Source organism: Vicia villosa, linkage group LG5, assembly GCF_029867415.1.
Source record: "Vicia villosa cultivar HV-30 ecotype Madison, WI linkage group LG5, Vvil1.0, whole genome shotgun sequence".
Lineage (NCBI taxonomy): Eukaryota > Viridiplantae > Streptophyta > Magnoliopsida > Fabales > Fabaceae > Vicia > Vicia villosa.
Genome location: NC_081184.1, coordinates 16627835 through 16652139, shown reverse-complemented (window position 1 = coordinate 16652139; position 24305 = coordinate 16627835). Strand labels below are relative to the sequence as shown.

General features: G+C 35.3%; 1 protein-coding gene and 2 pseudogenes across 1 annotated transcript; 1 reads left to right on the top strand and 2 right to left on the bottom strand.

Moving 5' to 3' along the window:
• Positions 1–970: 970 nt before the first annotated feature.
• On the bottom strand, positions 971–5841 carry LOC131601423 (pentatricopeptide repeat-containing protein At5g47360). Its single transcript, XM_058873231.1, has one exon. It carries the CDS (start codon positions 5613–5615, stop codon positions 4170–4172), a length of 1446 nt encoding a protein of 481 aa, XP_058729214.1. The 5' UTR covers positions 5616–5841; the 3' UTR covers positions 971–4169.
• Positions 5842–8018: 2177 nt separating this feature from the next.
• On the top strand, positions 8019–16749 carry LOC131601406 (disease resistance protein RPV1-like; annotated as a pseudogene).
• Positions 16750–17396: 647 nt separating this feature from the next.
• LOC131601409 (disease resistance protein Roq1-like) lies at positions 17397–23890 on the bottom strand (annotated as a pseudogene).
• Between the last annotated feature and the right edge of the window lie 415 nt (positions 23891–24305).

The window sequence follows — 24305 nt, the reverse complement described above, 5'->3', positions numbered from 1 at the left end:
TCATGTATTTGTTTAACTCTAATTACGAGTAAGTCAAAATTTTGGATTTTGTTTTTGAAAAGTTTGATTTAATTCAAGATCATTTCTTACTCGAATTAAAAGGTTCCTTGATTCGAGTTATATCTTAATTTGACTGGATCATGAATAAATTCTCACTCAATTTTGAAATTTCGTTTTGGACATCTGACTTGAGTCACAAATTGGCTTGACTCAAATCACATGACTCAAGTCATGACTCAAATGACACAAGCTAGATTATGATTTTACCATCTTAATTCAAGTCACTTTTTCTTTTTACTCAAATCATCATTTTGTGAATCATATTGTTGATTTTTCACCTATCTTGTGCCTTATTTGTAGCACATATAAAAGTCAAGTTATCTCTCTCTAGTTCATAATCTTTGCAAAATTATTTTGTGGGTAACCTTAAAAAAAAAAGTTTTTGCATCTCTCACAATCTTATCAAAGAAGAAAAAGGTTGAAGTCTAGCTCAATCAAATTTCGAGACTACAAAACTCTTTGGATATTGAATGAAAAAAAATCAAACATGAAAAGAAATCAATTACAATTCACATTATGTATATCCTTAGATGCTCGAAAAATTATTCTTTTCATCTCTAATGTTCCTAAGCATTCATGCATCAAAACCACTCAATTCAAGCTTTTTCAATGTACATTTTTCAAAATGTATAGGATGGTAATCGGTTGCATAAATGATGTAATTGATTATATGTTCTTGTTTGAAATTTAGAAATTGTTATTCACTTTTTAAGTCAGGTAGCCGATTATTTGATTTAAGAAATCGGTTACATGACCGTTGCTATTTGAAATTTAAAAATTCTTTTTTAATCAAGTGAGTGTTTAACTGATTTAAGAAACCGAACATATAATGTAGAATAGTTTTTTTTTCATGAACTATTACCCAAAGGGAACAAACTCCTGGGACCCGAGCTCCCTTCCGCTGGACAAATAGCGGTTTGTCCAAATTACTCCACACTATAGTTGATATATAACATTTATTTTGACGCAATAGAAATCTAAACATCAAATTAAAATTGTTAAAATGTTACATGTTTAAAACAATGGGTCTAGCAATAGTAAATTAAGAAAAAATAAAAACAAACAAAGAAACTACATGTGAGCTTCCAGTAAATAAAACCAAAGAAACTACATTCCTCAAGTTTTTCAGCTTTATTTGGATGCAACTAAATGGACTACTGTGTAAATTTATGATGATTCAAGAGTTGATGTTAAGGAAATTTCACAAACAGGGCAATCCTGAAGATACATGATGATAACATCTTGCTGGTGCCTGTGCTGAAGATCATGCGCCTGTATCTGCTGATGCTGCTAAAAAAAGGTCCAAATTGCGTCCAAAGTCCAAACTGATTGTCAAACCGTGATTGTCATTGTTGCATTGATGCATTTCACATCGGGGTTATGCAGTATATATAAGACATGGACAACTACATGCAGTATAACGAAAAATGACGTAGTTTCCAGTGCATGATACTTACATGCAATCTTGTTTAGACTGTCGCAAAGTAACTCCCATACATTAATGTCATCACCTGCTAAAATTTCTTAAACTTCCATAGTTGATCTATTTAACCGAAATTTAGAGGAATTTGAAGCACTTTCAATGTTGTTCACAAAAAACTGAGCCTGCCCCTGTGAAATTTGATGCATATATGCTTGTTTGAACTTAATGGGTAAGTAACTTGGTTTGTAATCAAACCATTGGGATCCCTCTTTTCACCATTCAGGAATGATCACCTCTCTACCTACCTCGTCTATTTTCTTCAATGCTTCTCGTCATTTTTATACTCCACATTCATCTGCTCCTGGTGGGGTTAAACCAAGCATCTTGTTGATTGCCTTAGGCTTAAAACTGACTTATTGTCCTCTGATGTATGAAATATTTGTCTTCTTTTCGAAGCCATACTTGTAAACACTTTCCAGAAACTCAAGTAATTTGTTGATTATATATGCCTTTATTATGGAGTTTATGCAATCAGAAGCCCTCCTTTTCAACTCGGATCACGGGCTTTCAAAAGGTTCAAAACAGAAGGCTTTTTCCTTGCTAAATTCCATTCGAGGAATTTGTATGTGGCAGTTTTTATGGTCTTCAGATCTAGGGATGGCAATTTGGCCCATCCCCAATGGGTACCCACAAAAATATCCACAATGAGCAGGGTAAAAACCCGCATAAATGGGTACGGGCACGGGCTCAGGTAATTACCCACTTAAATAAGCGGGTATGGGTGCGGGTATCGGCAACTTAGTACCATACCCGCCCCATACCCGCACAACATATATATTTATATATTTTGATTTATATTATTGTATTTAAATAAATGTCTATCAATTTTCAAAAATACATCGATGTTAAACCATTACATATGTAACATAAATGTTTGTTTATTTCATAATTTAACAATAAGTTTTTTGAAAATATTTAAATGATACTAAAAACTTAAAATGATATGATATTTTATAGTTGATATACTTATTTTTTATTAGAAATGCGGGTAACGGGTACGGGTACATACATACCCAGAGGACACGGGTACAGGTGCTAAAGTTGTTACCCAAACGGGTATGGACTCGGGTACGGGGATTTTTTCTAACCGCGGGTATGGGGATGGGTACTATAGTACCCTACCCATACCCTGCCCATTGCCATCCCTATTCAGATCTAAAATTTGAAGGTGTTAGATGAAGAGGGTGGTGATGGAGCTCTACTAGAGGCTCCTCTATAGGCAATACAACCTCTTTTTGTAGCTAACAACATGTTGAAGTGAAGACAAATGATGAAGTTGGTAATAGTTTTTGGTTGCAGGGATGGTTGTTTCTAAGTGCTACAGTGCCTTTTAGAGATTAGGCGGTCCAATGGACCGGATACTAGTGGTGAAAACAAAAAAAAAATATAATCTTTGTGATAAAAAGTTGGTGTAGCTTAGCCTTAGTGTGTGCAGGTTCAGAATATTCATTACACAAAACAGATAAGAAATGGAACTTAACATTCTTTTTAAAATCTTTTACACCCTGACACATGTGATTACGAATAAAAAGTCTATGTCGGTGTCAGTGTCATGTGCCTTTTGTAATGTCTTACTTCCTGGTCGGTGTATATATTCTACGATGTAGTTTGTGATAAGATTTAATTGTTTGAACCATAATAACATTATTCCAAGGCATTTTTTTACTTTTGGCAGCACAAAAAATAAAAACTAACCTGGAAAGAACAGAGGTAGTAGAAGAGATGAGGATGTTGTGGCTCAGTGTTAGTTTCATTGCTTATGAAATCATTATTGTCATTTCTTGCATGCTATGGAAAAGTTTTCACCATAATCCCTAAGAATTGGCACAAATGCAGCTGTTACGACTCCAGTATCGTAGTTGGGGTCTCTAGAGTTGTAGATTGCATGAGGATGAGTTTTTCAGCACTACTGTCAACACAGAACACAACGTAGCAAGAACCCAACAGATCTCATTGAAGGTGGTGTCTATTTACCATATTAGAATTGAAAGAAAAACTGACAGAAATTTGTATGAACTTCACTGAAATAATTATGTCACATATTTTCATGGTAACAATGATATTCATATCGTCAAAAAAAAAACCAATGATATTCATACAAGAAACACAATCCTGTTCTACAAACTAAAAAAAAGAGATAGTCTAACAATATCACATTGTTTAACAGAAATGTAACTGAAGTGTGTCTGTTAGACTAACAAACTACAAAACATTCTAAACTATATCCATGTGTACATAGTGAGATACTATAAAAGTTTACAATCTTTGACATGACAATAAACTAACAGAACTACGGCAGCTTCTACCATACACCAAAATCATATTTGGTCCATGGCGGACAATTATTACTAAGCAATAGACTCACTTGCGTATTGCTACACTACTAATGTAATGGTGAGGCACCGTATGCATAGACCAAAACTTTTCCATCGTCTTCTTCAAACCTTGACCGGCAAGCCACCAAGCGGCCAAAATTATCAAAGTTGACTAGTATAAATTACCAAATTTTCCCATCGTCTTCTTCAAACCTTGACCGGCAAGCCACGAAGCAGCCAAAATTATCAAAGTTGACTAGTACAAGTTACCTAAATTATCAAAATTATCGAACTCTTTTGTAACAAAATTATCAAAGTTTCTTATTTATACCAGTCAACTGGTTCACAAGATCTTCTTCTCCGTATTTTCTTAGGATGTCAATTGCACTATCTCTGTAGGGAGGCCTTAGAGGAACTGCTTTCTTCAGCATTATTTTCACAAGCTTTGTGGCCTCCGTCAAGTGGTTTTTTTGACAAAGGCCAATTAAAAGAATAGAATAAATATTAGAGTCGATGGAAGACAAGAATCCCATATTCTCAATTGTATCAAGCAAGTAGAATCCATCTAGTACTCTATCCTTCAAACAAAACTCCTTTAGCAAAAGGCTAGACGCCAAAGTATCGGGTTTGATCTCACCAGCAAGCATTTCCTTAAAAAGCTTCTCTGCTTCCTCGAATCTCTTTATCCTTATCAAAGAAATCACTAGTGAACTGTAACAATCACCCCGCGAGACACAATGTTCAACCACAAATTTATCAACCAACTTGTACGCTTCTTCTACACGGCCTTCGGTGCAAAGACTCTCAATCAATGTAAAAACAGTAACATGATTGGCAAGGCAACCGAAAGCTCTCATTCTATCAAGAATACTCAACGCTTCCGTCCACTGGCGTCTCTTACAGAAACCTTGAATCAAAGATGTATAAGTAACAACATTAGGACAACAATCCCCACCTTTCTCCATTTCATCCAACAACTCCAATGCCCTTTCCATTGATCCACACCTACATAACCCATCCAAAATAGCCGAAAAAACAACCGAATTAGGCGAACAACCATGAGCCCTCATAACCTCGAGCATCGAATAAGCTTCCTCCAACCGACCCGCATTACACAACCCCTCAATCATCGTCATATACGTAATCAAATCCGGACAAACATCATTCAAACTCATCTCCCCCATCAACTTCTCCGCCATTTCAACATCACCCTTCTTGCAAAACAACCTTATAACTACATTATACATAACCGTATCCGGTTGCAAACCAAAATCCTCCATTTTCCTCAACACCCACAAAGACAAATCAACAAGCTCAGCCTCTTTACAGAGCTTCAGAACCTCCCTAAACATGTTAACATTAACAACACACCCTTCTGACTCATAAGACTTAATCAAATCACAAATAACCTGAGAATTCTTATTCTTATTCCTATCAATCCCAAGCAAGTTGCAAGCTTTTCTATACATATAACCACTATGCCTATACCCAGGTTGAAATCCAGCCCAAATGAAAAACCTAACACCCAATTCAGGTTGTTTATGACAGCATTTAGTAAGAACTTGGATAACACATTGAGAGTCCAATTTGGATTTGGTCTTTGACAATGAATTCTCAATGCTGATACCGTTGTTTTTGTGCAATTGGGTATAAAGGGTATCAGCAATTGAAGAAATACCCATTTGTTGGGTTGAGAAAGGAAAGATTTTGAGAGATTGAAAACATGAAAAAGATCGAATTTTTATGAAATTGTGCATTGGTGATGATGGAATTTAAGAATGGTAATTACTCAACATTAGGTTAAGGAGTCTTACCGAACCTTACTGTGAATCAAAGGATGGAAGAGGTGGTGGGACCGCTGGTGATTTCTCGGTTTCCGTCGTGGATTGTGCGATGCGGTGAGGTAGGGAGGATGAGTGGTGGAACTGCAGCGTTTTGGGGGTTCTCAGTGTTGGAAAGAGGGTTTAGGGTTTATTTTTTAAAATTTTTAGTTACATGAGAAATATAGAGTTTTAAAGATAGATTTGTACATTTATTTAAAAATAATTTAAAGATTTTTATAAACCAAATTTTTATAATTGGATAACGTTTTTCAACCAACAGAATTCACTCAACTCCGTATGTTTGAAGTTATTTGATCAACATGAAAAACTTTTATATGTATGTCTTCAAGACTTACGATCTGACTGATCACTCTAAGGCTATGTTTGGATACAATAAAAAGAACGGAGCAGAATGGAGCGGAGCGGGATGGAATAAATACGTCATTCTATTGTTTGGATACTTCATGATGGAATAGAGTAATTTTTTCATTCCGTCCAAATCGGAAGGTACAAAAAATAGTGGAAAGTGATGGAATGGGATGGAATGCATTCCATCCGATACCACTTCATTCCATCCGTTTTTAATCGATCCAAACGATGGAACATAAACTTATTCCATTCCATTCTGCTCCATTCCATCATATTCCATCAATCCAAACATACCCTAAGATACTAAGTGCAGGACAGGACGAGTTTTCACACTTTATCTCTTGCAACTTTATGCTTGCTTCAATATCTTGATTAGTACTTCAATTGAATTCTTGAATTATCTGACTGATGAGGCTTTAAATATCTTTTTTAACAAGTGGCATCAACAGAAATTGTACTTGAAAACTCTCAACTTCAAAATTTGTTTCACTTATGGATATGTTATCTTCAAAGTTGTTTCATTTGTTGGCATCATCAAAAACAACTAACCGCTATCCCTGCAAGTACATAGATTCACATTCTCTCCTTTTTTTATGATAACAACGCATCTCTCAAATAGGTGGTAAACAAAGAAAACAACGAGTAAAGATTTGAAGTAATCAAACTCTCACTCGCAGATAAAGAAAGTATACTCAACTCTCTTTGCGAGTATACTTCTATCCCTTTTGTATAATCAAAAAGTCAGAAAAATATCACAAACACATAGATCACATAAATAATAGCTCATAAAAAAGATGAGTTACTTGATGAAACATATGCTCTTAGAGGCACATTTAAGCAGGATATAAGATCGTACGTATCCCCCTAACGAGCATGTTTACTAAAAAGATTGTTGCCCTAGAGTTTGGTATACATTTTCACCATGGGCGCTTTGCTCTAAAACCATATTGTCTTGGTGATTAGAATTCCTCAGATTCATAACCTTGTGATGGCGTGTGACTACTGAAAACACTTGCAACTTTTGGAGTTCTTTTGAGCCTAATAAGAACTTTAGACCAATTTTCTTTATATACTTCTTATTTAAGTCTCTTTTCTATTGGACACCCACTTAAACACACATTTAATGATAAAAATAAATTGAATGTATTAAAATGATAATTTAATATTTGCTAGAAGAATAATATGAGTTTTTCAAGTTCACTCGGTACCAAGTGACTAACCTCTAACCAAAAACTAAGTTTTAAAAGACTTCTTTATGAAATTTTGTTTCTGCGGGGACAAATGTTAGACACAATGTTCGAACAACTGGTTCAACTTGTTAAATCAATAAGACGATAAAATAACATCAATAATAATACAATGTAGAATACAGTAAAATAACACGAGAGATTGGTAATCCAATTAGGTGAAACCACACCTACGTCTAGAGGGCACTCTACCCAACAAAAAAATTCACTACTTCGAATTAGTACAATTAACCCTATAAAAACATAATTAACCCTATAAAAACATCAACCCCTATGATATTCATTGTCTCTTCCTAATCCTAATTACTTTCTATATACTCTTCTTCTTAAATATGAGAACCCATCTCAGAACAAGATGTCCAAAAGATGTTACTACCTCCGTCCCAAAATAAATGTCGTTTAAGGTTGTTACACACAGATTAAGAAAAGTAATGATTGAGTCAATAAAGATAACATTTTTACAAAACTACCCTTAATTACTATTGGTTGTTATATATTGTCATGACTTGAAAAGCGTGTAGATAAGGGGTAAAGTTGGTAAAAGTTAGTTAATGTTGCATTGGGAAAGTAAAGAGACTATTATTTTGAGACAATTTTTTATGGCTAAAAAGACACTTATTTTGAGACAGAGGGAGTATATGTTTCGAGTGCTGCAAGTCAAGCCACTACAGGAATGATTCATGTAGCTGATTATATGAAGCCCATAGTGAACTTAAAAGAAAGAAAATTCCACTCTTAAAAGAAAAGATTTACATTCTTGAAAAAGAAACCTCTATTCTAAAAAGAAGAGTGTAGAACTTGAAAAAGAAATTCTTTCAGAAGCTTCTATAAACTCGGAAATCGGAATCTGTCATTAACAAATATGACATATCTTTTCAAAAGCGCTGTACTACACTTGGAATTGGAGACTGCTCGCGCCATAAGAGATCAAATTTCCCAACCACCACAAATGGCCGTAGTTCCCAAACTGCATGACAGTGGGTTGTATCTATTGGATGAATTTCTCATTCTCACCTCATATCATCACCCTACTCCACACAAACTCCAATGTCATATACTGATAATATGTTCACAGAGACATTACTTCAAACATGTGGGAAGTATTGTACTACAAGCTTCCCCCAATTTTCAATTTCTAGGGTTCAATCTTGTTAATATTCACACCATTCTTCATCGTCTTCTCCAACAAGCTACTACAAGAAACAGTCGCAGATAAGGCCTCTTTTGTCGATTCCAAAATTAGTCAATGATTATAATTTTCTAGTTTATTTGCACGTTGTCAAGTGTATGTAACATTCCATAGTTTATTGAGACGACTTTTGATTCAATCATTTCATTTCAGTTGATATCTTGTTCTTTTTGTTGATCAATTTCAGATTCATCTCTCACACTTTGACCAATTTTCATCAAATCCAATCCATGTCTTCCTTCATTTCCTGCTTTTATAGCCGCCGCAAATTCCAACCTGCATCTTCTACTACTGATGATAATGATACTACATCTCCAACGAGGAAGAGGAACAATGTATATTTGAGTTTACATGGTATAGATTATTTGAGCTCTTTTGTTTATTATCTCGTTACTGCTCTTGGTTCAGTTTCTGGAATTCTCCTTTTTGTGGACTATGACAGGCTTACAACTGCAAATCAAGAAATGCCATTCTCAGAGTCATCGCTGAATGTAATTGGAGAGTGCGAAATAGCCGTAGTTATATTTTCAAAGAATTATACTAACTCAGGGTTGTGTCTTTGGGAATTGGAAGAGATAACCAAATATTGTCGATGGAGACTGCTCGCGCCACAAGAGACTAAATTTCCCAACTTCCTCCAGTGGCAGTGGTTACCAAAATGCATCACAGAGGGTTGTATCTATTGGACGAATTTCTCATTCTTGCCTCATATCATCACCCTACTCCACATAAACTCCAATATTATATACAGATAGTGTTCAAACTCCAATATCATATACTGATAATGTTCACTGAGACATTACTTCAAACATGTGGGGAATATTGTGGAAGTTCCCCCAATTTTCAATTTCTAGGGTTTAATCTTGTTAATATTCACACCACCTTCTTGTTCTTCATCCTCTTCTCGAACAAGCTACAAGAAGAAACAGTCGTGGGTAAGGACTCTTTTGTCAATTTCAAAGTTAGTCAATGATTATAATTTTCTACTTTATTTGCAAGTTGTCAAGTGTATTTAATATTCTATAGTTTATTGAGACGACTTTTGACTCTATCAGTTGACTTGTTCTTGTTTTTGTTGTGCAATTTCAGATTCATCTCTCACACTTTGCCCAATTTTCATCAAAATCCAATCCATGTCTTGCTTCACTTCTTGCTTTTATAGCCGCCGCAAATTCCATCCTACTTATGATACTGATACTACTAATCCAACGAGGAGGAGGAACAATGTATATTTGAGTTTCCATGGCATAGATTATTGGAGGAGCTCTTTTGTTTCAAGTCTCCATACGGCTCTTGGTTCAGATTCTGGAATTCTCCTTTTCGTGGACTATGACAGGCTTACAACTACAAATCAAGAAATGCCATTCTCAGAGTCATCGCTGAATATAATTGGAGAGTGCGAAATAGCAATAGTCATTTTTTCAAAGAATTATACTAACTCAAGGTTGTGTCTTCAAGAATTGGAAAAGATAACCAAATATTGTCGTACCACCCCTGGTCTTATTATTCTGCCTTTTCTCGTAAACATGGAGGAAGGTATGTATGGAAGGGCTTTTCATGATTTTTTGGATAGAGTATGGATAGAGGAAATCTCCAAAGAGGAAGACAAGTTCATGACTTGGCTAGCAGCGTTCACTAAAGCTACCTTACACTCTACTAGATTACTATATTTCGAAGAAAGTTTCAAAGAAAGTTTCAGGTGATTTTAAAGTTGAAACTTGCATGATTCGAAATTAGGTTATGCAATCTTGATGACCTTTTTAATATTACATGTTTTGATTTGATTGTTTAATTAGTAGATTGAAATTCTTTTTTTAAATAGTTGAGATTTTTATTTACACCTCTCACCTTATTTATTTCTTCTTTCTTTAGACTTATGGCCATGTTGGAGAATTGTTATGCAATATATAATCATTTTTTGTTCATATATTATACAGGAGTGAAAGTGAATATATTAAGGAGGTAGTTGAACATGTTACTGCTGTGCTAAACAAGAGAGACATGTCCAGTGCTTTCTATAGAGAGAGAATAAATTCTTGTGCACAAGATGTGATTCAACTATTGAAACAATCAAATCATCCTCTCCTACTAGGAATATGGGGGATGGAAGGGATTGGTAAAACAACCATTGCCCAAACCATTTATGATCAGATTGGTCCTTATTTCGAGCACAAGTGCTTTGTCAAAGATATCAGGGGAGTTTGGGAACAAAGGAATGGTTGTTATTTTTTGCAAAAGAAACTTTCTGCTATTGACAAATCATTAGAAAGAAAGATAAAAATACCTATTACAATTGAATCAGCAAAAGTGTTTATAAAAGAAAAGCTTCAACATAAAAGGGTACTTATTATACTCGATGATGTTTATAAATTGGAGCAGCTAAATGCTGTGTGTGGAAGTCGTGAATGGTTTGGTCCAGGAAGCAAAATAATCATCACGACAACAAATAGGCATCTACTTAAGGAGCACGGAGTTGACCATATATACAAAGTGAAAGAATTGGCCGAAAGTGAATCACTTGAGCTTTTTAATTTAAATGCGTTCAGCCAAACAACAACTCCTCAAGGAGATTTTGGAGAACTTTGCAGACATGTAGTTGCCTATTCTGGGGGATTGCCTCTTGCTCTTGAAGAGTTTGGGTCCTTTTTGAATGGAAAGGGAGTACAGGAGTGGAAGCGTGTGTTGAGGAGTTTGGAAAGATTTTCGATTCCAGTTCCACGACTACTAAAAGGTCTAAGAGAGAGTTTTAATGCTTTGAGTGATGAAGAGAAACAAATATTCTTTGATATAGCATGTTTCTTTAATGGGATGGACCAAAATGATGTGCTCCAAACATTATCCAAGTCAACACAATATGCAGCTCTTCAAATAAGCCTCCTTGAAGACAAAAGCCTTGTAACCATTGACGAGAATAACAAGCTTCAAATGCATGCTGTGCTACAAGCCATGGCAAGAGATGTCATTAAGAGGAAATCTAGAAATGTGCCTGATCAAGTGAGTGGTAGTGTGTGTGTGGAAATCTGTTGGTTCAAATTGATTAGTAAGATAATTGAAAATTTGTGACAAAATAAATTGTCGGTAAACTCATAGTTTAAGATATGTCAGAGACCTCAATTATTTTAGCTACAATATATATAAGTTGTGATTTTCATTTTTTACTTTCCTTTGATGTTTCAGCAAAAGATGTACGACGTGTTCTTGAGTTTTAGAGGGAACGACAGTCGTGTGAAATTCATTTCACATCTGCATTCCTCTCTCCAAAATGCGGGGATTCATGTTTTCAAAGACGATGATGAGATTCAACGAGGAAATCAGATCTCAATATCATTGTTGCGAGCAATTGGACGGTCTAGAATATCTATAGTTGTTTTGTCTGCAAATTATGCTAATTCAAGGTGGTGTATGCTTGAGTTGGAGAAGATCATGGAAATTGACAGAAGCAAGGGTCTGGTGGTTGTGCCAGTGTTCTATGAGGTGGATCCCTCAGATGTACGTCACCAAAAAGGTCAGTTTGGGAAAGGTTTTGATGATCTTATATCACCAATCTCATTGGATGAATCCACAAAGAGTAATTGGAGAAGAGAACTCTTTGATATTTGTGGCATAGCAGGGTTTGTCCTCCTTGATTCCAGGTCATTTTTATTTTATTATTTTCTTTTATAGAATTGTTCGCAATTCTTTATATTTATAGGCCTTAATGGGTAATGATATTTGTGTCTATTTTAAAAATCACTCTCTTTTAAAGACTTACGTTTTAAAATTCTCTAGATACTATTGAAGTTTTTAAAAACAATCACAAAATATAAAAGTGTGACCTTAGCATTTCTCTTGTTAACATATATTTGAACTGAATTTTGTCTTACATGAAAAAACCCTAAAAACGGAGTCAGTTTTTATATAGTATAAACATGATTTTTTAGCTTATATCTATTATTTTCTCTATGATCGATCTCTAGAAATTTCAGAGATTGGTAGGTGTTCCTAAATTATGGATTTTCCATTTCTATACTTGTAATGCGTTACTTGTGGAAGCCATGAATCTTTATCTCAAATTTGTCACTCTTTTATTCTTAACTTTCCTTAACTGTAAGGATTTGCAGACCCAACACTATGTCGGCGGTATTATTGAGGTGGCATTTTAAGTTAATCACTCACGACACTATAGGATATGGTGGTGGGTTTGTACTTAAGTAAAATTATGCCGAAGAAGTGTGTTTGAGGCTTAATATTACTAATTATATTAGTACATGCACGTGAATTTATAAGCTTACTAGAGATTCTTAAACTCAACAATAAAGAGTTACACTGAGTCATGCTAAACTTAATTAACTCAACTTCTAATAAATAACAGAAAATTATTGGTTTATCAATGCTTGTATTTCTCTTTCATTTCCCATTGCGATGCAGTTTTTTCTTGTAAGATTATGCACATATACTTGCATATAATTCCCCCTCTTTTGAAGAATGCTTATATACATACAATTGATCGTGCATCTTATTATTGGTTCATATTTTATAGGAATGAAAGTGCTGATGTCAAGAATATTATTAGACACGTTACTCATTTGCTAGATAGGACACAATTATTCGTTGCTGAACATCCAGTGGGAGTAGAATCTCGTGTGCAAGTTGCAACTAAGCTATTAAACATTGAAAAATCAGAAGATGTTTTACTTCTAGGGATATGGGGAATGGGGGGTATGGGCAAAACAACCATTGCCAAAGCCATTTATAATGAAATTGGGAGCAAATTTGAGGGAAGGAGCTTCCTTCTGAATATAAGGGAATTTTGGGAGACAAATACTGATGGAGTTTCACTACAGCAACAGGTGCTTTGTGATGTTTACAAAACAACAACATTCAAGATAAGTGACATTGAGTCAGGGAAAAATATATTAAAGCAAAGACTCTCCCAAAATAGGGTGCTTTTTGTGCTTGATGATGTAAATGAATTGGACCAAATAAATGCTTTGTGAAAAAGCCACAGATGGTTTGGTCCGGGGAGTAGAATAATCATCACAACAAGAGACTTGCATCTTCTTAATTTGTGTAGAGTTGATAATGTATATAAAATAGAAGAAATGAGCGAAAGTGAATCTCTCGAGCTTTTCAGTTGGCATGCATTCAAGCAACCAAGTCCAGCAGAAGATTTTGTTACACATTCAACAAATGTGACTGCTTATTCTGGGAGATTGCCACTAGCACTTGAAGTTCTTGGATCCTATTTGTCTGACTGTGAAATAACAGAGTGGCAAAAAGTTTTGGAGAAACTCAAATGTATTCCACATGATCAAGTACAAAAGAAGCTAAAAATAAGCTTCGGTGGTTTAAAAGATGTTACAGAGAAACAAATATTCCTTGATGTAGCCTGTTTCTTTATTGGGATGGATAAAAATGATGTAATACAAATATTAAATGGGTGTGGGTTTTTTGCTGATATTGGAATCAAAGTCCTTGTAGAGCGAAGCCTTGTAACTGTCGACAATAGGAACAAGCTTAGAACGCATGATTTGTTGAGAGACATGGGAAGACAAATAATATATGAGGAATCGCCATTTGATCCTGAGGATCGCAGTAGGGTGTGGCGCCGTGATGAAGTGTTTGATATATTATTAAAGCAGAAGGTAATTACTTATTGGAGAATTTCTTGTACGGTTTATATATGTTACTGAAAAATACAACAGTAAAGGACGAGAACTAAACATTGATGAATCAGTTATTAATATTCTTTTGGATTCTTAATTACCAAATGAACTATGAAATATAGTTTTAATTTTTGCTAACTACGAGTTTCAAATGTTAAAACGATAGATTGTGTTACAAAATGTTTAGCTATCACATATAAAAGCTATTCGTTTTCAGTTTTTCTCATTTTTTTTTTTTCAATTTCAGGGAACAAAAGCTGTCAAGGGACTGGCTTTAGAGTTTCCAAGACAAGATATAGTTTGTCTGAATACCAAAGCATTTGAGAAGATGAATAAACTCAGATTGCTTCAACTTGCTGGGGTGCAGCTTAATGGAGATTTTAAATATCTTTCAGGAGAACTTAGGTGGTTGTGCTGGCGTGGATTTCCATCAACTTACACTCCTGCAGAATTTCAACAAGGAAGTCTAGTTGTCATCAAATTAAAACATAGCAATCTCAAACAGATTTGGAAAGAGAGCCGGGTACAGTTTCTGTTTAATATTTTGCTCATGATTATTTTTGTACTAATCATATTTTCCTCAAGCAGTAATTTTTCATCGAACTGTAAAGGAAGTGTAAAACTATGTTCCGCAAATATAATGGCATGTTAACTGCACATGTGTAACTTTATTTGACCTCTATACTTCTCTTATTATTCTCCTGTGGTTTTATTTTCTTGCAGATGCTAGAGAATCTAAAAATTCTTAATCTTAGTCATTCTCATGATTTGACTGAAACCCCGGACTTTTCATACTTGCCTAATCTTGAAAAGCTAGTACTCAAAGACTGTCCAAGTTTGTCTACGGTCTCCCATAGCATTGGATCTCTCCAGAAACTTCTTCTGATAAATTTGACAGATTGCACAAGTCTTCGAAAACTTCCGAGAAGCATCTATAAGTTAAAATCGCTCGAAACTTTGATTCTTTCAGGATGTTCCATGATTGACGAATTGGAGGAGGACTTGGAACAAATGGAATCATTGACAACCTTGGTCGCAGATAAGACTGCTATAACAAAAGTGCCCCTTTCAATAGTCAGATCCAAAAGCATTGGATATATTTCTTTATGCGGCTTTGAAGGATTTTCCCGTGATGTATTTCCTTCACTTATTTGGTCTTGGATGTCACCAACAAGCAATGTGCTATCCCTAGGTCAAACATCAGCATCCATGTCACCTCTTAGCACTTTCAATGACCTTCTAAAACTTAGAAGTCTTTGTCTTGAGTGTGGCTCAGATCTACAACTAACTCAAGTTGTAGCAAGAATTTTGGATGTATTAAAAGCCAAAGATTGTCCGAAATTAGAAGCAAATGTAACTACATCAGAGATCTCTGATATGTATGCTTCTCCTTTAACTGATGATTGCCTTGCTCTAGTTCGCTTTTCAGGGTCAAAGAGTTACTTGAAATCTCTCTTAATACAAATGGGAATGAAATGCCAAGTCTCCAATATTACCGATGACATTATTTTACAGGTTTGAATATCTCCCGTGTATCTACTTCTTTGAAAGCAAACTAGAATTTTGGTTCCTGAAATTACATTTTTCCAAGAAATTGTGTCATTTTTAATATGAATTAGACACCAATTTAATTCTTATAGTTTTCAAACTCATTTTACATAAGTAGTATGTGAATAACTCCATGATTAATTCACACATAATTGAAGAATTAAATTACAAGCTCAGTACATTTTCAAGATAAAAAGTACATTTTTATTTTTCTATCTTTTATGAAACCACTTCAGTTTTATTTCTACTTAGATTACATGATCATATATTTTGAAACAGAATATATAATTTTATATATCTTAAGTAGGGAAGATAAACATATACACAAACTTAATGAATGTTTTCCTTTGATCCTCTAAGTTTTTTAATATTATGGATATAAACATTTTGTTTATTATATAGACTGCAGATGAGTTTTCGCATTCGCTTTTTCTCCCCGGTGACCATAATTCCAATCGGTTAACCTTCAGTTGCAAAGGTGGTTCTATAAAATTTGATCTCCCAAAAATGAAGGGGCGTAACTTGAAGAGTGTGATGTTGTTCATCGTCTATTGTACTTCACCAGACAACATAACAGCAGAAGGTTGCCTAGGTGTGTTGATCATAAACCATACAAAACAACCATTCAGGCTTATAAAAGAGAGACACTAACCTCCTTTGAAGATGAGGACTGGCAGAGCATAACATCAAATCTAGAACCCGGTAACAAAGTGGAGGTTATGATTGTTTTTGGGGAGGGATCTATTGTAGAAAAGACAACAGTGTCTCTCTTGTATGATGAATCAATCAACAAAGAAATGGAGCACCACAATACCAGAGGTAGGGAGGGTATTATTGTTGTTGAGAATAGAATATAATTCAAGTCAGGGCAACAAGTTGCAGTTTTATGCCAATAGGTTAGTCAAATAGAACTTACAGTAGCTGAATGTAACAGGTTGACATAATAGTAAGACCGGTTATATATGAGAGTTTTTAGTTTTTTTCTGTTTTGATAATTGTACCTCATATTGTGATTGTATAAATATCTTATGGTATTTCATCAATAAAAAAGTTCATTTTTTCGCCCTCAATTAATTTTCTCACTCTCATTCTCTCACTCTCTCCCTCTCCACATGCAATTATTCACCAACCTTATGATTCCAAGTTTCAATATTTGACATCAAGAGTTTGGTTCTTTGATCAAACACCTAATTTGTGAAAATGCTTTATGTTTCCAATGAACGAATCCCCGCAAATCTCTCGATCCTTGATGCGAAAAATTATGAAAAGTGGTGCAAATAGATGAAGGGAATGTTTGGTTATCAAGATGTTCTTGAAGTGATCAAGAATGGTGTTACTCTACTTGTACAAGGTGCAACGGATGCAAAGAGGACTGCACATAAGGAAGAGAAAACGAAAGATTTTAAGGCGGTGTTTTTAATCCATCAATATGTTGATGCAGATAATTTTGAGAAGGTTGGTGATTGCACAACCTCAAAGCAAGATTAAGAAATCTTGGAGGAGACGTATGCATGAGCAGACAAGGCGATGGCTGTGAGGTTACAAACTCACAATAGACAACTTCTTGAAAGTTAAAATAACCGAACTGTAACTGAAACTGAACCAAACAAAAATTGAAAATGGAAAATGCTTGAAACAAGTTAATTTTTTTTAAAAAAAATTAAAAAATAGCTTAACGGTTCAGTTCTTTGATAAATGGTTCGGTTTGAGAAAAATTATCTTCTAACGGTTCGGTACGCTTTGGAATTTCGAAACGGTATATCAAACCAATAATTTTGATTCAGTTCGGTTCTTAATAAATTGAAACGGTTCAGTTCAGTTCGAGTGATTTTTTACTATGATTCGGTTCAGTTTTCTCACGAATTTTACCATGAACAACCCTAATCGTGATCATTCCTCCTTATACTCAAGTATTTACTAATTATGTCAATTCATTTATTCAAAATAAAATTTAAACATAATTAACTATCTGCAATAGATATTAAAAATATACTTGACTGTGTTTTATATCAATAGACATTACATATAAAACATAGTTAGTATTATCATAGCAGTTTGTATCACATATATAAGACATAGTTTACTATGTCTCACCTTAACAATTGTCTTACATATTGTGTGATAAATTTGAGTTTTGGAGAATTTCACATGTAGGGCATAGCAAACTTGTATACATTAGTTCCATAAGCAATCCACTGTATGAACTCCAAAGCTTAACTCTGTGACTGGTTGACATTGAGGGATTTGTTGGCCTTCTTGTAAGCAATAAGCTTTTGTATATATCTACATTTCACCATAGTATTTTTTATCACTATATAGTATATACATAGCTACACATGTTATAACAAAGGCTAGATATGTCCTTACCTAGTGAAGAGGCTTAGAATTCTTCCTTTTCTAAAATGGCGGCAAGTCATCCAAACCAGAATGCCAACCAGACAGGACCAGAAAGGTCGCGAGATCAGAACAGCACGAACAAGGGAAGGAAGCTTGATGAAGAGACTCGGAAATCTCTAAAAACACGTAACAAAAAGAAGGAGGAACTCAGAAACCAAAAAAAAAAATGAGAAGAAAATTTATACTATTAGTATTATCACTCACATTTTGATCTGCATTGGAAACAATTACATTCTTATATGCTTCAGCTTCAGCAGACGCGTTAGCATCCTTATCGACTTCTTTGCCGACTGGTTCATCATATAAGAGAGATACTGTAGTCTTCTCAACAATGAAACCCTCCCCGAAAACAACCATGACCTCCACTTTGTCACCAGGTTCTAGATTTGATGTTATGCTCAACCAATCCTCATCGCCGAAGGAGGTTAGTGTATCTCTTTTATAAGCCCGGATGTTTCTCTTTGTGTAATTTATGATCAATGCGCCTTGGCAACCTTCTGATGTTAAGTTGTCCGAGGAAGAGTAATAGACGATGAACAACATCATACTCTTCAGGTTACTCCCCTTCGTTGGCGGGACATCAAATATTATAGAACAACCTTTGCAACTAAAGGTTGACCATTCTGAATCATCGTCGCACGGGAGCAAAAATGAATCCCGAGTCTTATCTGCAGTCTGTAAAATGAACGAATGTTTTGAGGATCCGAGTTGGAAAAGTTCATTATTCATTATCTATATGTAGTTTATATTATATGTGAAAGAGATATTCAAACCTGTACAATACTATCATCAGCAGTATTGGAAACTTGGTATTTTGTTCCCATTTGAATGAAGAGAGATTTCAAGTAATTCTTTGACTCTGAGGTGCGATTTCGACCAAGGCAATCAACAATTAAACGGGAAGCATACATATTCGATACCTCTAACGCAGATGAACTCGCACTTGCTTCCAAGTTCTGACAATTGGTAGCTTTTAATACATCCAAAAATCTTGCTACGTCTTGAGTTAGTTGTAGATCTGAACCGCAATTCACACAAAGAATTCGAAGATTTAAAAGATCCTTGAAAGTACCAAGAGATGACATGGAGACCGATGTCTGGACTCGGGATATCACATTATTTGATGGTGACATCCAAGACCAAATGAGAGAAGGGAATACATCATAAGGAAATCCTTCGAAGCCACGGAAATAAATATATCCGATGTTTTTCAATTTGACTATTGAAAAGGGCACTTTTGTTATAGCAGTCTCATCCGCAATCAAGGTTGTTAGCGATTTCATTTGTTCCAAGTCCTCCTCCAATCTGTCAATCTTGGAACATCCTGAAAGAATCAAAGTTTCTAGAGATTTTAACTTATAGATGCTTCTCGGAAGTTTCCGAAGACCTGTGCAGTTTGTCAAATTTATCAGAAGAAGTTTATGGAGAGATCCAATGCTATGGGAGATCGCGGACAAATTTGGACAGTCTTTGAGTACTAGCTTTTCAAGATTAGGCAAGAATGAAAAGTCCGGGGTTTTGGTCAAATCCAAAGAATGACTAAGATTAAGAATCTTTAGATTCTCTAACATCTGCAAGAAAATAAAACCACAAGAGAATAGTAAGAGAAGCTTAGAAAAAGAAGAACATTTTTGCGACCGATACCATATTATCAATCACGAAGTTCATACTGAAATTTTGAAGTGTTTCTCTTGCTTACTCGTTCATCAAGAATCACATTATATACAAGAGGATGGAGGAGCACTTTAACTATCATGTTTCACACACATCAGATTGTAGCTTGTATGCCAAGTTAATTAACTAGCTACCTTGAAAGCTAAGTATAACTAACTTTCTAACTGCCTACTTTATTTTCTCTAACTAACTCTTCATTGTTTGTTAACAAGCGAAATATTAAAGAAAATTGGTACCTTACTCTTCTTCCATACTCGTTTGAGATTACTATATTTTAATTCAATGGCCACTAGACTTCCTTGTTGAAATTCTGCAGGAATGTAAGTCAATGGAAATCCGTGCCAGTAGAGCCATCTAAGATCTCCGGAAAGATATTGAAAATTCCCTCTAAGTTGTACACCGGCGAGTTGAAGCAATCTAAGTTTCTTCATCTTCTTAAATGCTTTGGTATTTAGGGAGACGGTATTTTTTAGTGGAAACTCAAAAGATAGTCCCTTGATAGCTTCTGTCCCCTGAAATTTAAACAAAATCAAAGAAAGAAAAAAATTGATTCGTCAATGTTGAGTTCTCGTCCTTTACCTTTGTGTTTTTCAATAACATATATGACTCATACTAGAAGTTCTCTAATTAGTAATTACCTTATACTTTGATAATATATCAAACGCTTCCTTATGGCGCCACAATCTACTGCGCTTCTCGGGATCAAATGGTGATTGCTCATAAATTATTTGTCTTCCCATTTCTATCAACAATTCATGCATTCTAAGTTTGTTCCTATTGTCGACAGTTACAAGGCTTCGCTCTACAAGGACTTTAATTCCAGTATCAGCAAAAAAATCCACAACCGTTCAATATTTGTATTGCATCATTTCGGTCCTTCCCAATAAAGAAACAAGCTATATCAAGGAATATTTCTTTCACTGTAACATCTTTTAAACCGTCAAAGCTAACTCTTAGCATCTTTTGTACTTGATCATGGGGAATACATTTGAGGTTCTCCAAAATTTTCGGCCACTCTGGTATTTCACACCCGGACAAATAGGACCCAAGGACTTCTAGTGCTAGTGGCAATCTCCCTGAATATGTAATCACATTCGTGGAATGTGTAGAAAAATCTTGTGTCGGACGTGGTTGCTTGAATGCATGCCAACTAAAAAGCTCAAGAGCTTCACTTTCGTCCATTTTTGGTATTGCATACACTTGATCAACTCTACACGATCGAAGAAGATCCAATTCTCTTGTTGTGATGATTATTCTACTCCCAGGACCAAACCACTTGCGGCTTCCACACAAAGCCTTTAGTTGGTCCAATTCATTTACATCATCAAGCACAAGAAGCACCTTGTTCTGAGAAAGTCTTTGCTTTAAAATATTTTTCCCTGATTCGATGTCACGTATCTTGAAAGTTGTTGTTTTGTAAACATCACAAAGTACCTGCTGCTGTAGTGAAACTTGATCAGTATTTGTCTCCCAAAATTTCCTTATATTCAGAAGGAAGCTCCTTCCCTCAAATTTGCTCCCAATTTCATTATAAATGGATTTGGCAATGGTTGTTTTTCCCATACCCCCCATTCCCCATATCCCTAGTAGTAAAACATCTTCTGATTTTTCGATGTTTAATAGCTTAGTTGCATCTTGCACACGAGATTCTACTCCCACGGGATGTTCAGCAATGAATAACTTTGTCTCATCTAGCAAACGAGTAACGCGTCTGACAATATTATTGATATCAGAACTTTCATTCCTATAAAATGTGAATCAATGTCAATGGTCATATGCGCAATCAAGGCCTAAGAATATTAAAGAATGTGCGAACAATACTCTAAAATAAAAAATATATAAACCTGGAATCTCCGAGAACAAACCCTGCTATTCCACCAATATCAAAGAGCTGTCTTCTCCAACTTATCTTTGTGGATTCATCCACTGAGGTTGTTGATATAAGTTCTTCAAAAGCTTTACCAAACTGACCTTTGTGATGACGTACTTCTGAGGGATCTACCTCATAGAACACTGGAACAACCACGAGACCCGCGATTCTGCCAATTTCCATGATTTTCTCCAACTCTAACATACACCATCTTGAATTAGCATAGTTTGTAGACAAAACAACAATAGATATTCTAGACCGTCCAATTGCTCGCATCAGTGATATCGAGATATGATCACCTCGTTGAATCTCATTATCGTCTTTGAAAACATGAATGCCCGCAATTTGAAGAGAGGAGTGCAGATGTGAAATGAATTTCCCACGACTGTCTTCCCCTCTGAAACTCAAGAACACGTCGTACATCTTTGGCTGAAACACCAAATCAAAGTATAAGTGAAAATCACAGCTCAAATTCTCGATGCTACCGATACTATCATCCCTGCAAAGTATAAGCTCACCTGATTAGTCTTATTACTTGATTCCCTCTTAATGATATATCTTGCCATGGCTTGTAGCAGAACATGCATTTGAAGCTTGTCATTCTTATCAATGGTTAGAAAGCTTTTGTCTACAAGGAGACTTATTTGAAGAGCTGCGGACTGTGCTGACCTGTTTAATGTTTGAAGTACATCATTTATGTTCACCCCGATAAAGAAATATGCTATATCGAGGAATACGTGTTTCTCCTCATCACTCAAATCATCGAAACTTGTTTCTAGAGCTTCTAGTACTTTTTGATCCGGAAAGAAAAATCTTTCAAGACTCCTCAACACACCTTTCCACTCAAGTACATCATTTTGACACAAAAACCTCCCGAGGGCTTTAAGAGCGAGAGGCAACCCCCCGCAATAAGCAACTATCTCTCTAGAAAGCTCAATAAATTCGTCTGGAGGAGATGTTGCTTTGCCGAATGCACCCCAATTCAAAACCTCGAGAGATTTGCTTTCATCCAGTTGATTCATAGGATATATATGGTCAACTCCATGCTCCTTGAGTAGATGTCTATCTCTTGTCGTGATGATTATTTTGCTACCTTCACTAAACCATTCACGATTTCCACACAAAGCATGTAGCTGCTCCAATTTATCAACATTGTCAAGTACAAGTAGTACCCTTTTTTGTTGAAGTCTTTCTTTCAAAATCACTTTTCCTGATTCAACTGTGAGAATCTTAATTTCAGCTTGTTTGTTGATATGAAAAAGAAGTTTCTGTTGTAATGAAACTATATCATTTTCTTCCCTGATGTTATCGAGGAAGCACTTGTACTCAAAATAGGGACCAATCTGACGATAAACGGCTTCGGCAATGGTTGATTTACCAATGCCTGTCATCCCCCATATCCCTAGAAGGAAAGGAGATTTTGAATGCTTCAATTGTTGAATCACTTGTTGCACACCAGAATTTACATTCAATGTATAGAAATCACAGGAAAAGTCTTTGTCCCTTACCGCGCAAGTAACACATTGAACTACACTCTGAACATGTTCATTTCCGAACCTGAATGAGATATGAACAAGCAAGTATAAAGATGCAGTAGTAGTAGTAGTATAATTTCAAATCAAGCAAGTTTGAATTTTAAAATTACCCTCGTAAGAAATCGCTTGATCCTGAATATTTGAAAGTGCTGTTACTGATTATTCCTACCCAAGTCATGAACTTGTCTTCATCTTCGGAGGAAGTTTCCTTTATCGAAATTCTATCCAGAAAATCATGAAAAGGCTCTCCTAACTTGCCTCTCTGCAATCTTCCGGACAAGTGATCAACATCATAGAGCATAGGCACAACAATGAGACCATTCATGGTTCGGCAACACTCGGTTATTCTCTCCAATTCTTGAAGACACGATCTTGAATTGACATAGTCTTTTGAAAATACAATTATAGCAACTTTGCACTCTCCAATTACTTCCAAAGACGAGGTTGGTATTGGTTGATCTTCCTTTCCAATCCTCTCATCGTCCCAGAAAACGACGATTCCATTTTCTCTGCTAAGAGTCCTATAGATACCCGTAGCAAAAGAACACGCGTCTTTAACACTGAAACTCAAGTACACATTGTACTTCTTCATCTCTGGATTAGTAGTGAAGGAAGACATGGAAGGATTTGATGAAAATTGGTCAAAGTGATCACTGAATCTAAAATTTCACAAGAAAAATATGGTTGAAAATGATGAGACATAAATAAGCCTCTTGATTAGCAAGTCCATTTTTATATCTCAAAGTCATCTAAATCTAATCAACACTATCACTAGTCAAAGGTCTAGTTACTATATTCCTACATTATCTATATCTATATAATAATGTCAAATAATAATATCATGGATGTTGACAAGCATCTTTCACATGTTTTGGAATGAGATAGGACAAATTCTATAGTCCTCAGTCAAATATTTAAAAATGTTATGCATGTGGACATGGTGCTAAGCTCAAAGTCTTGGCAGTGAAATGTTTAAATTAACATTAATAATCACTAATCCCAACATGGTGAACCAAGTTTTGAAATCCGGGGTTGAGAGAGAGAACTTATGGGAAAACAAACAAAAATTAACATAAAGAACTAATTAACATCATTGCTAAATATTATTTATCAAATCAAAATACATTTTCTGCTAAACATAAAAAACTTC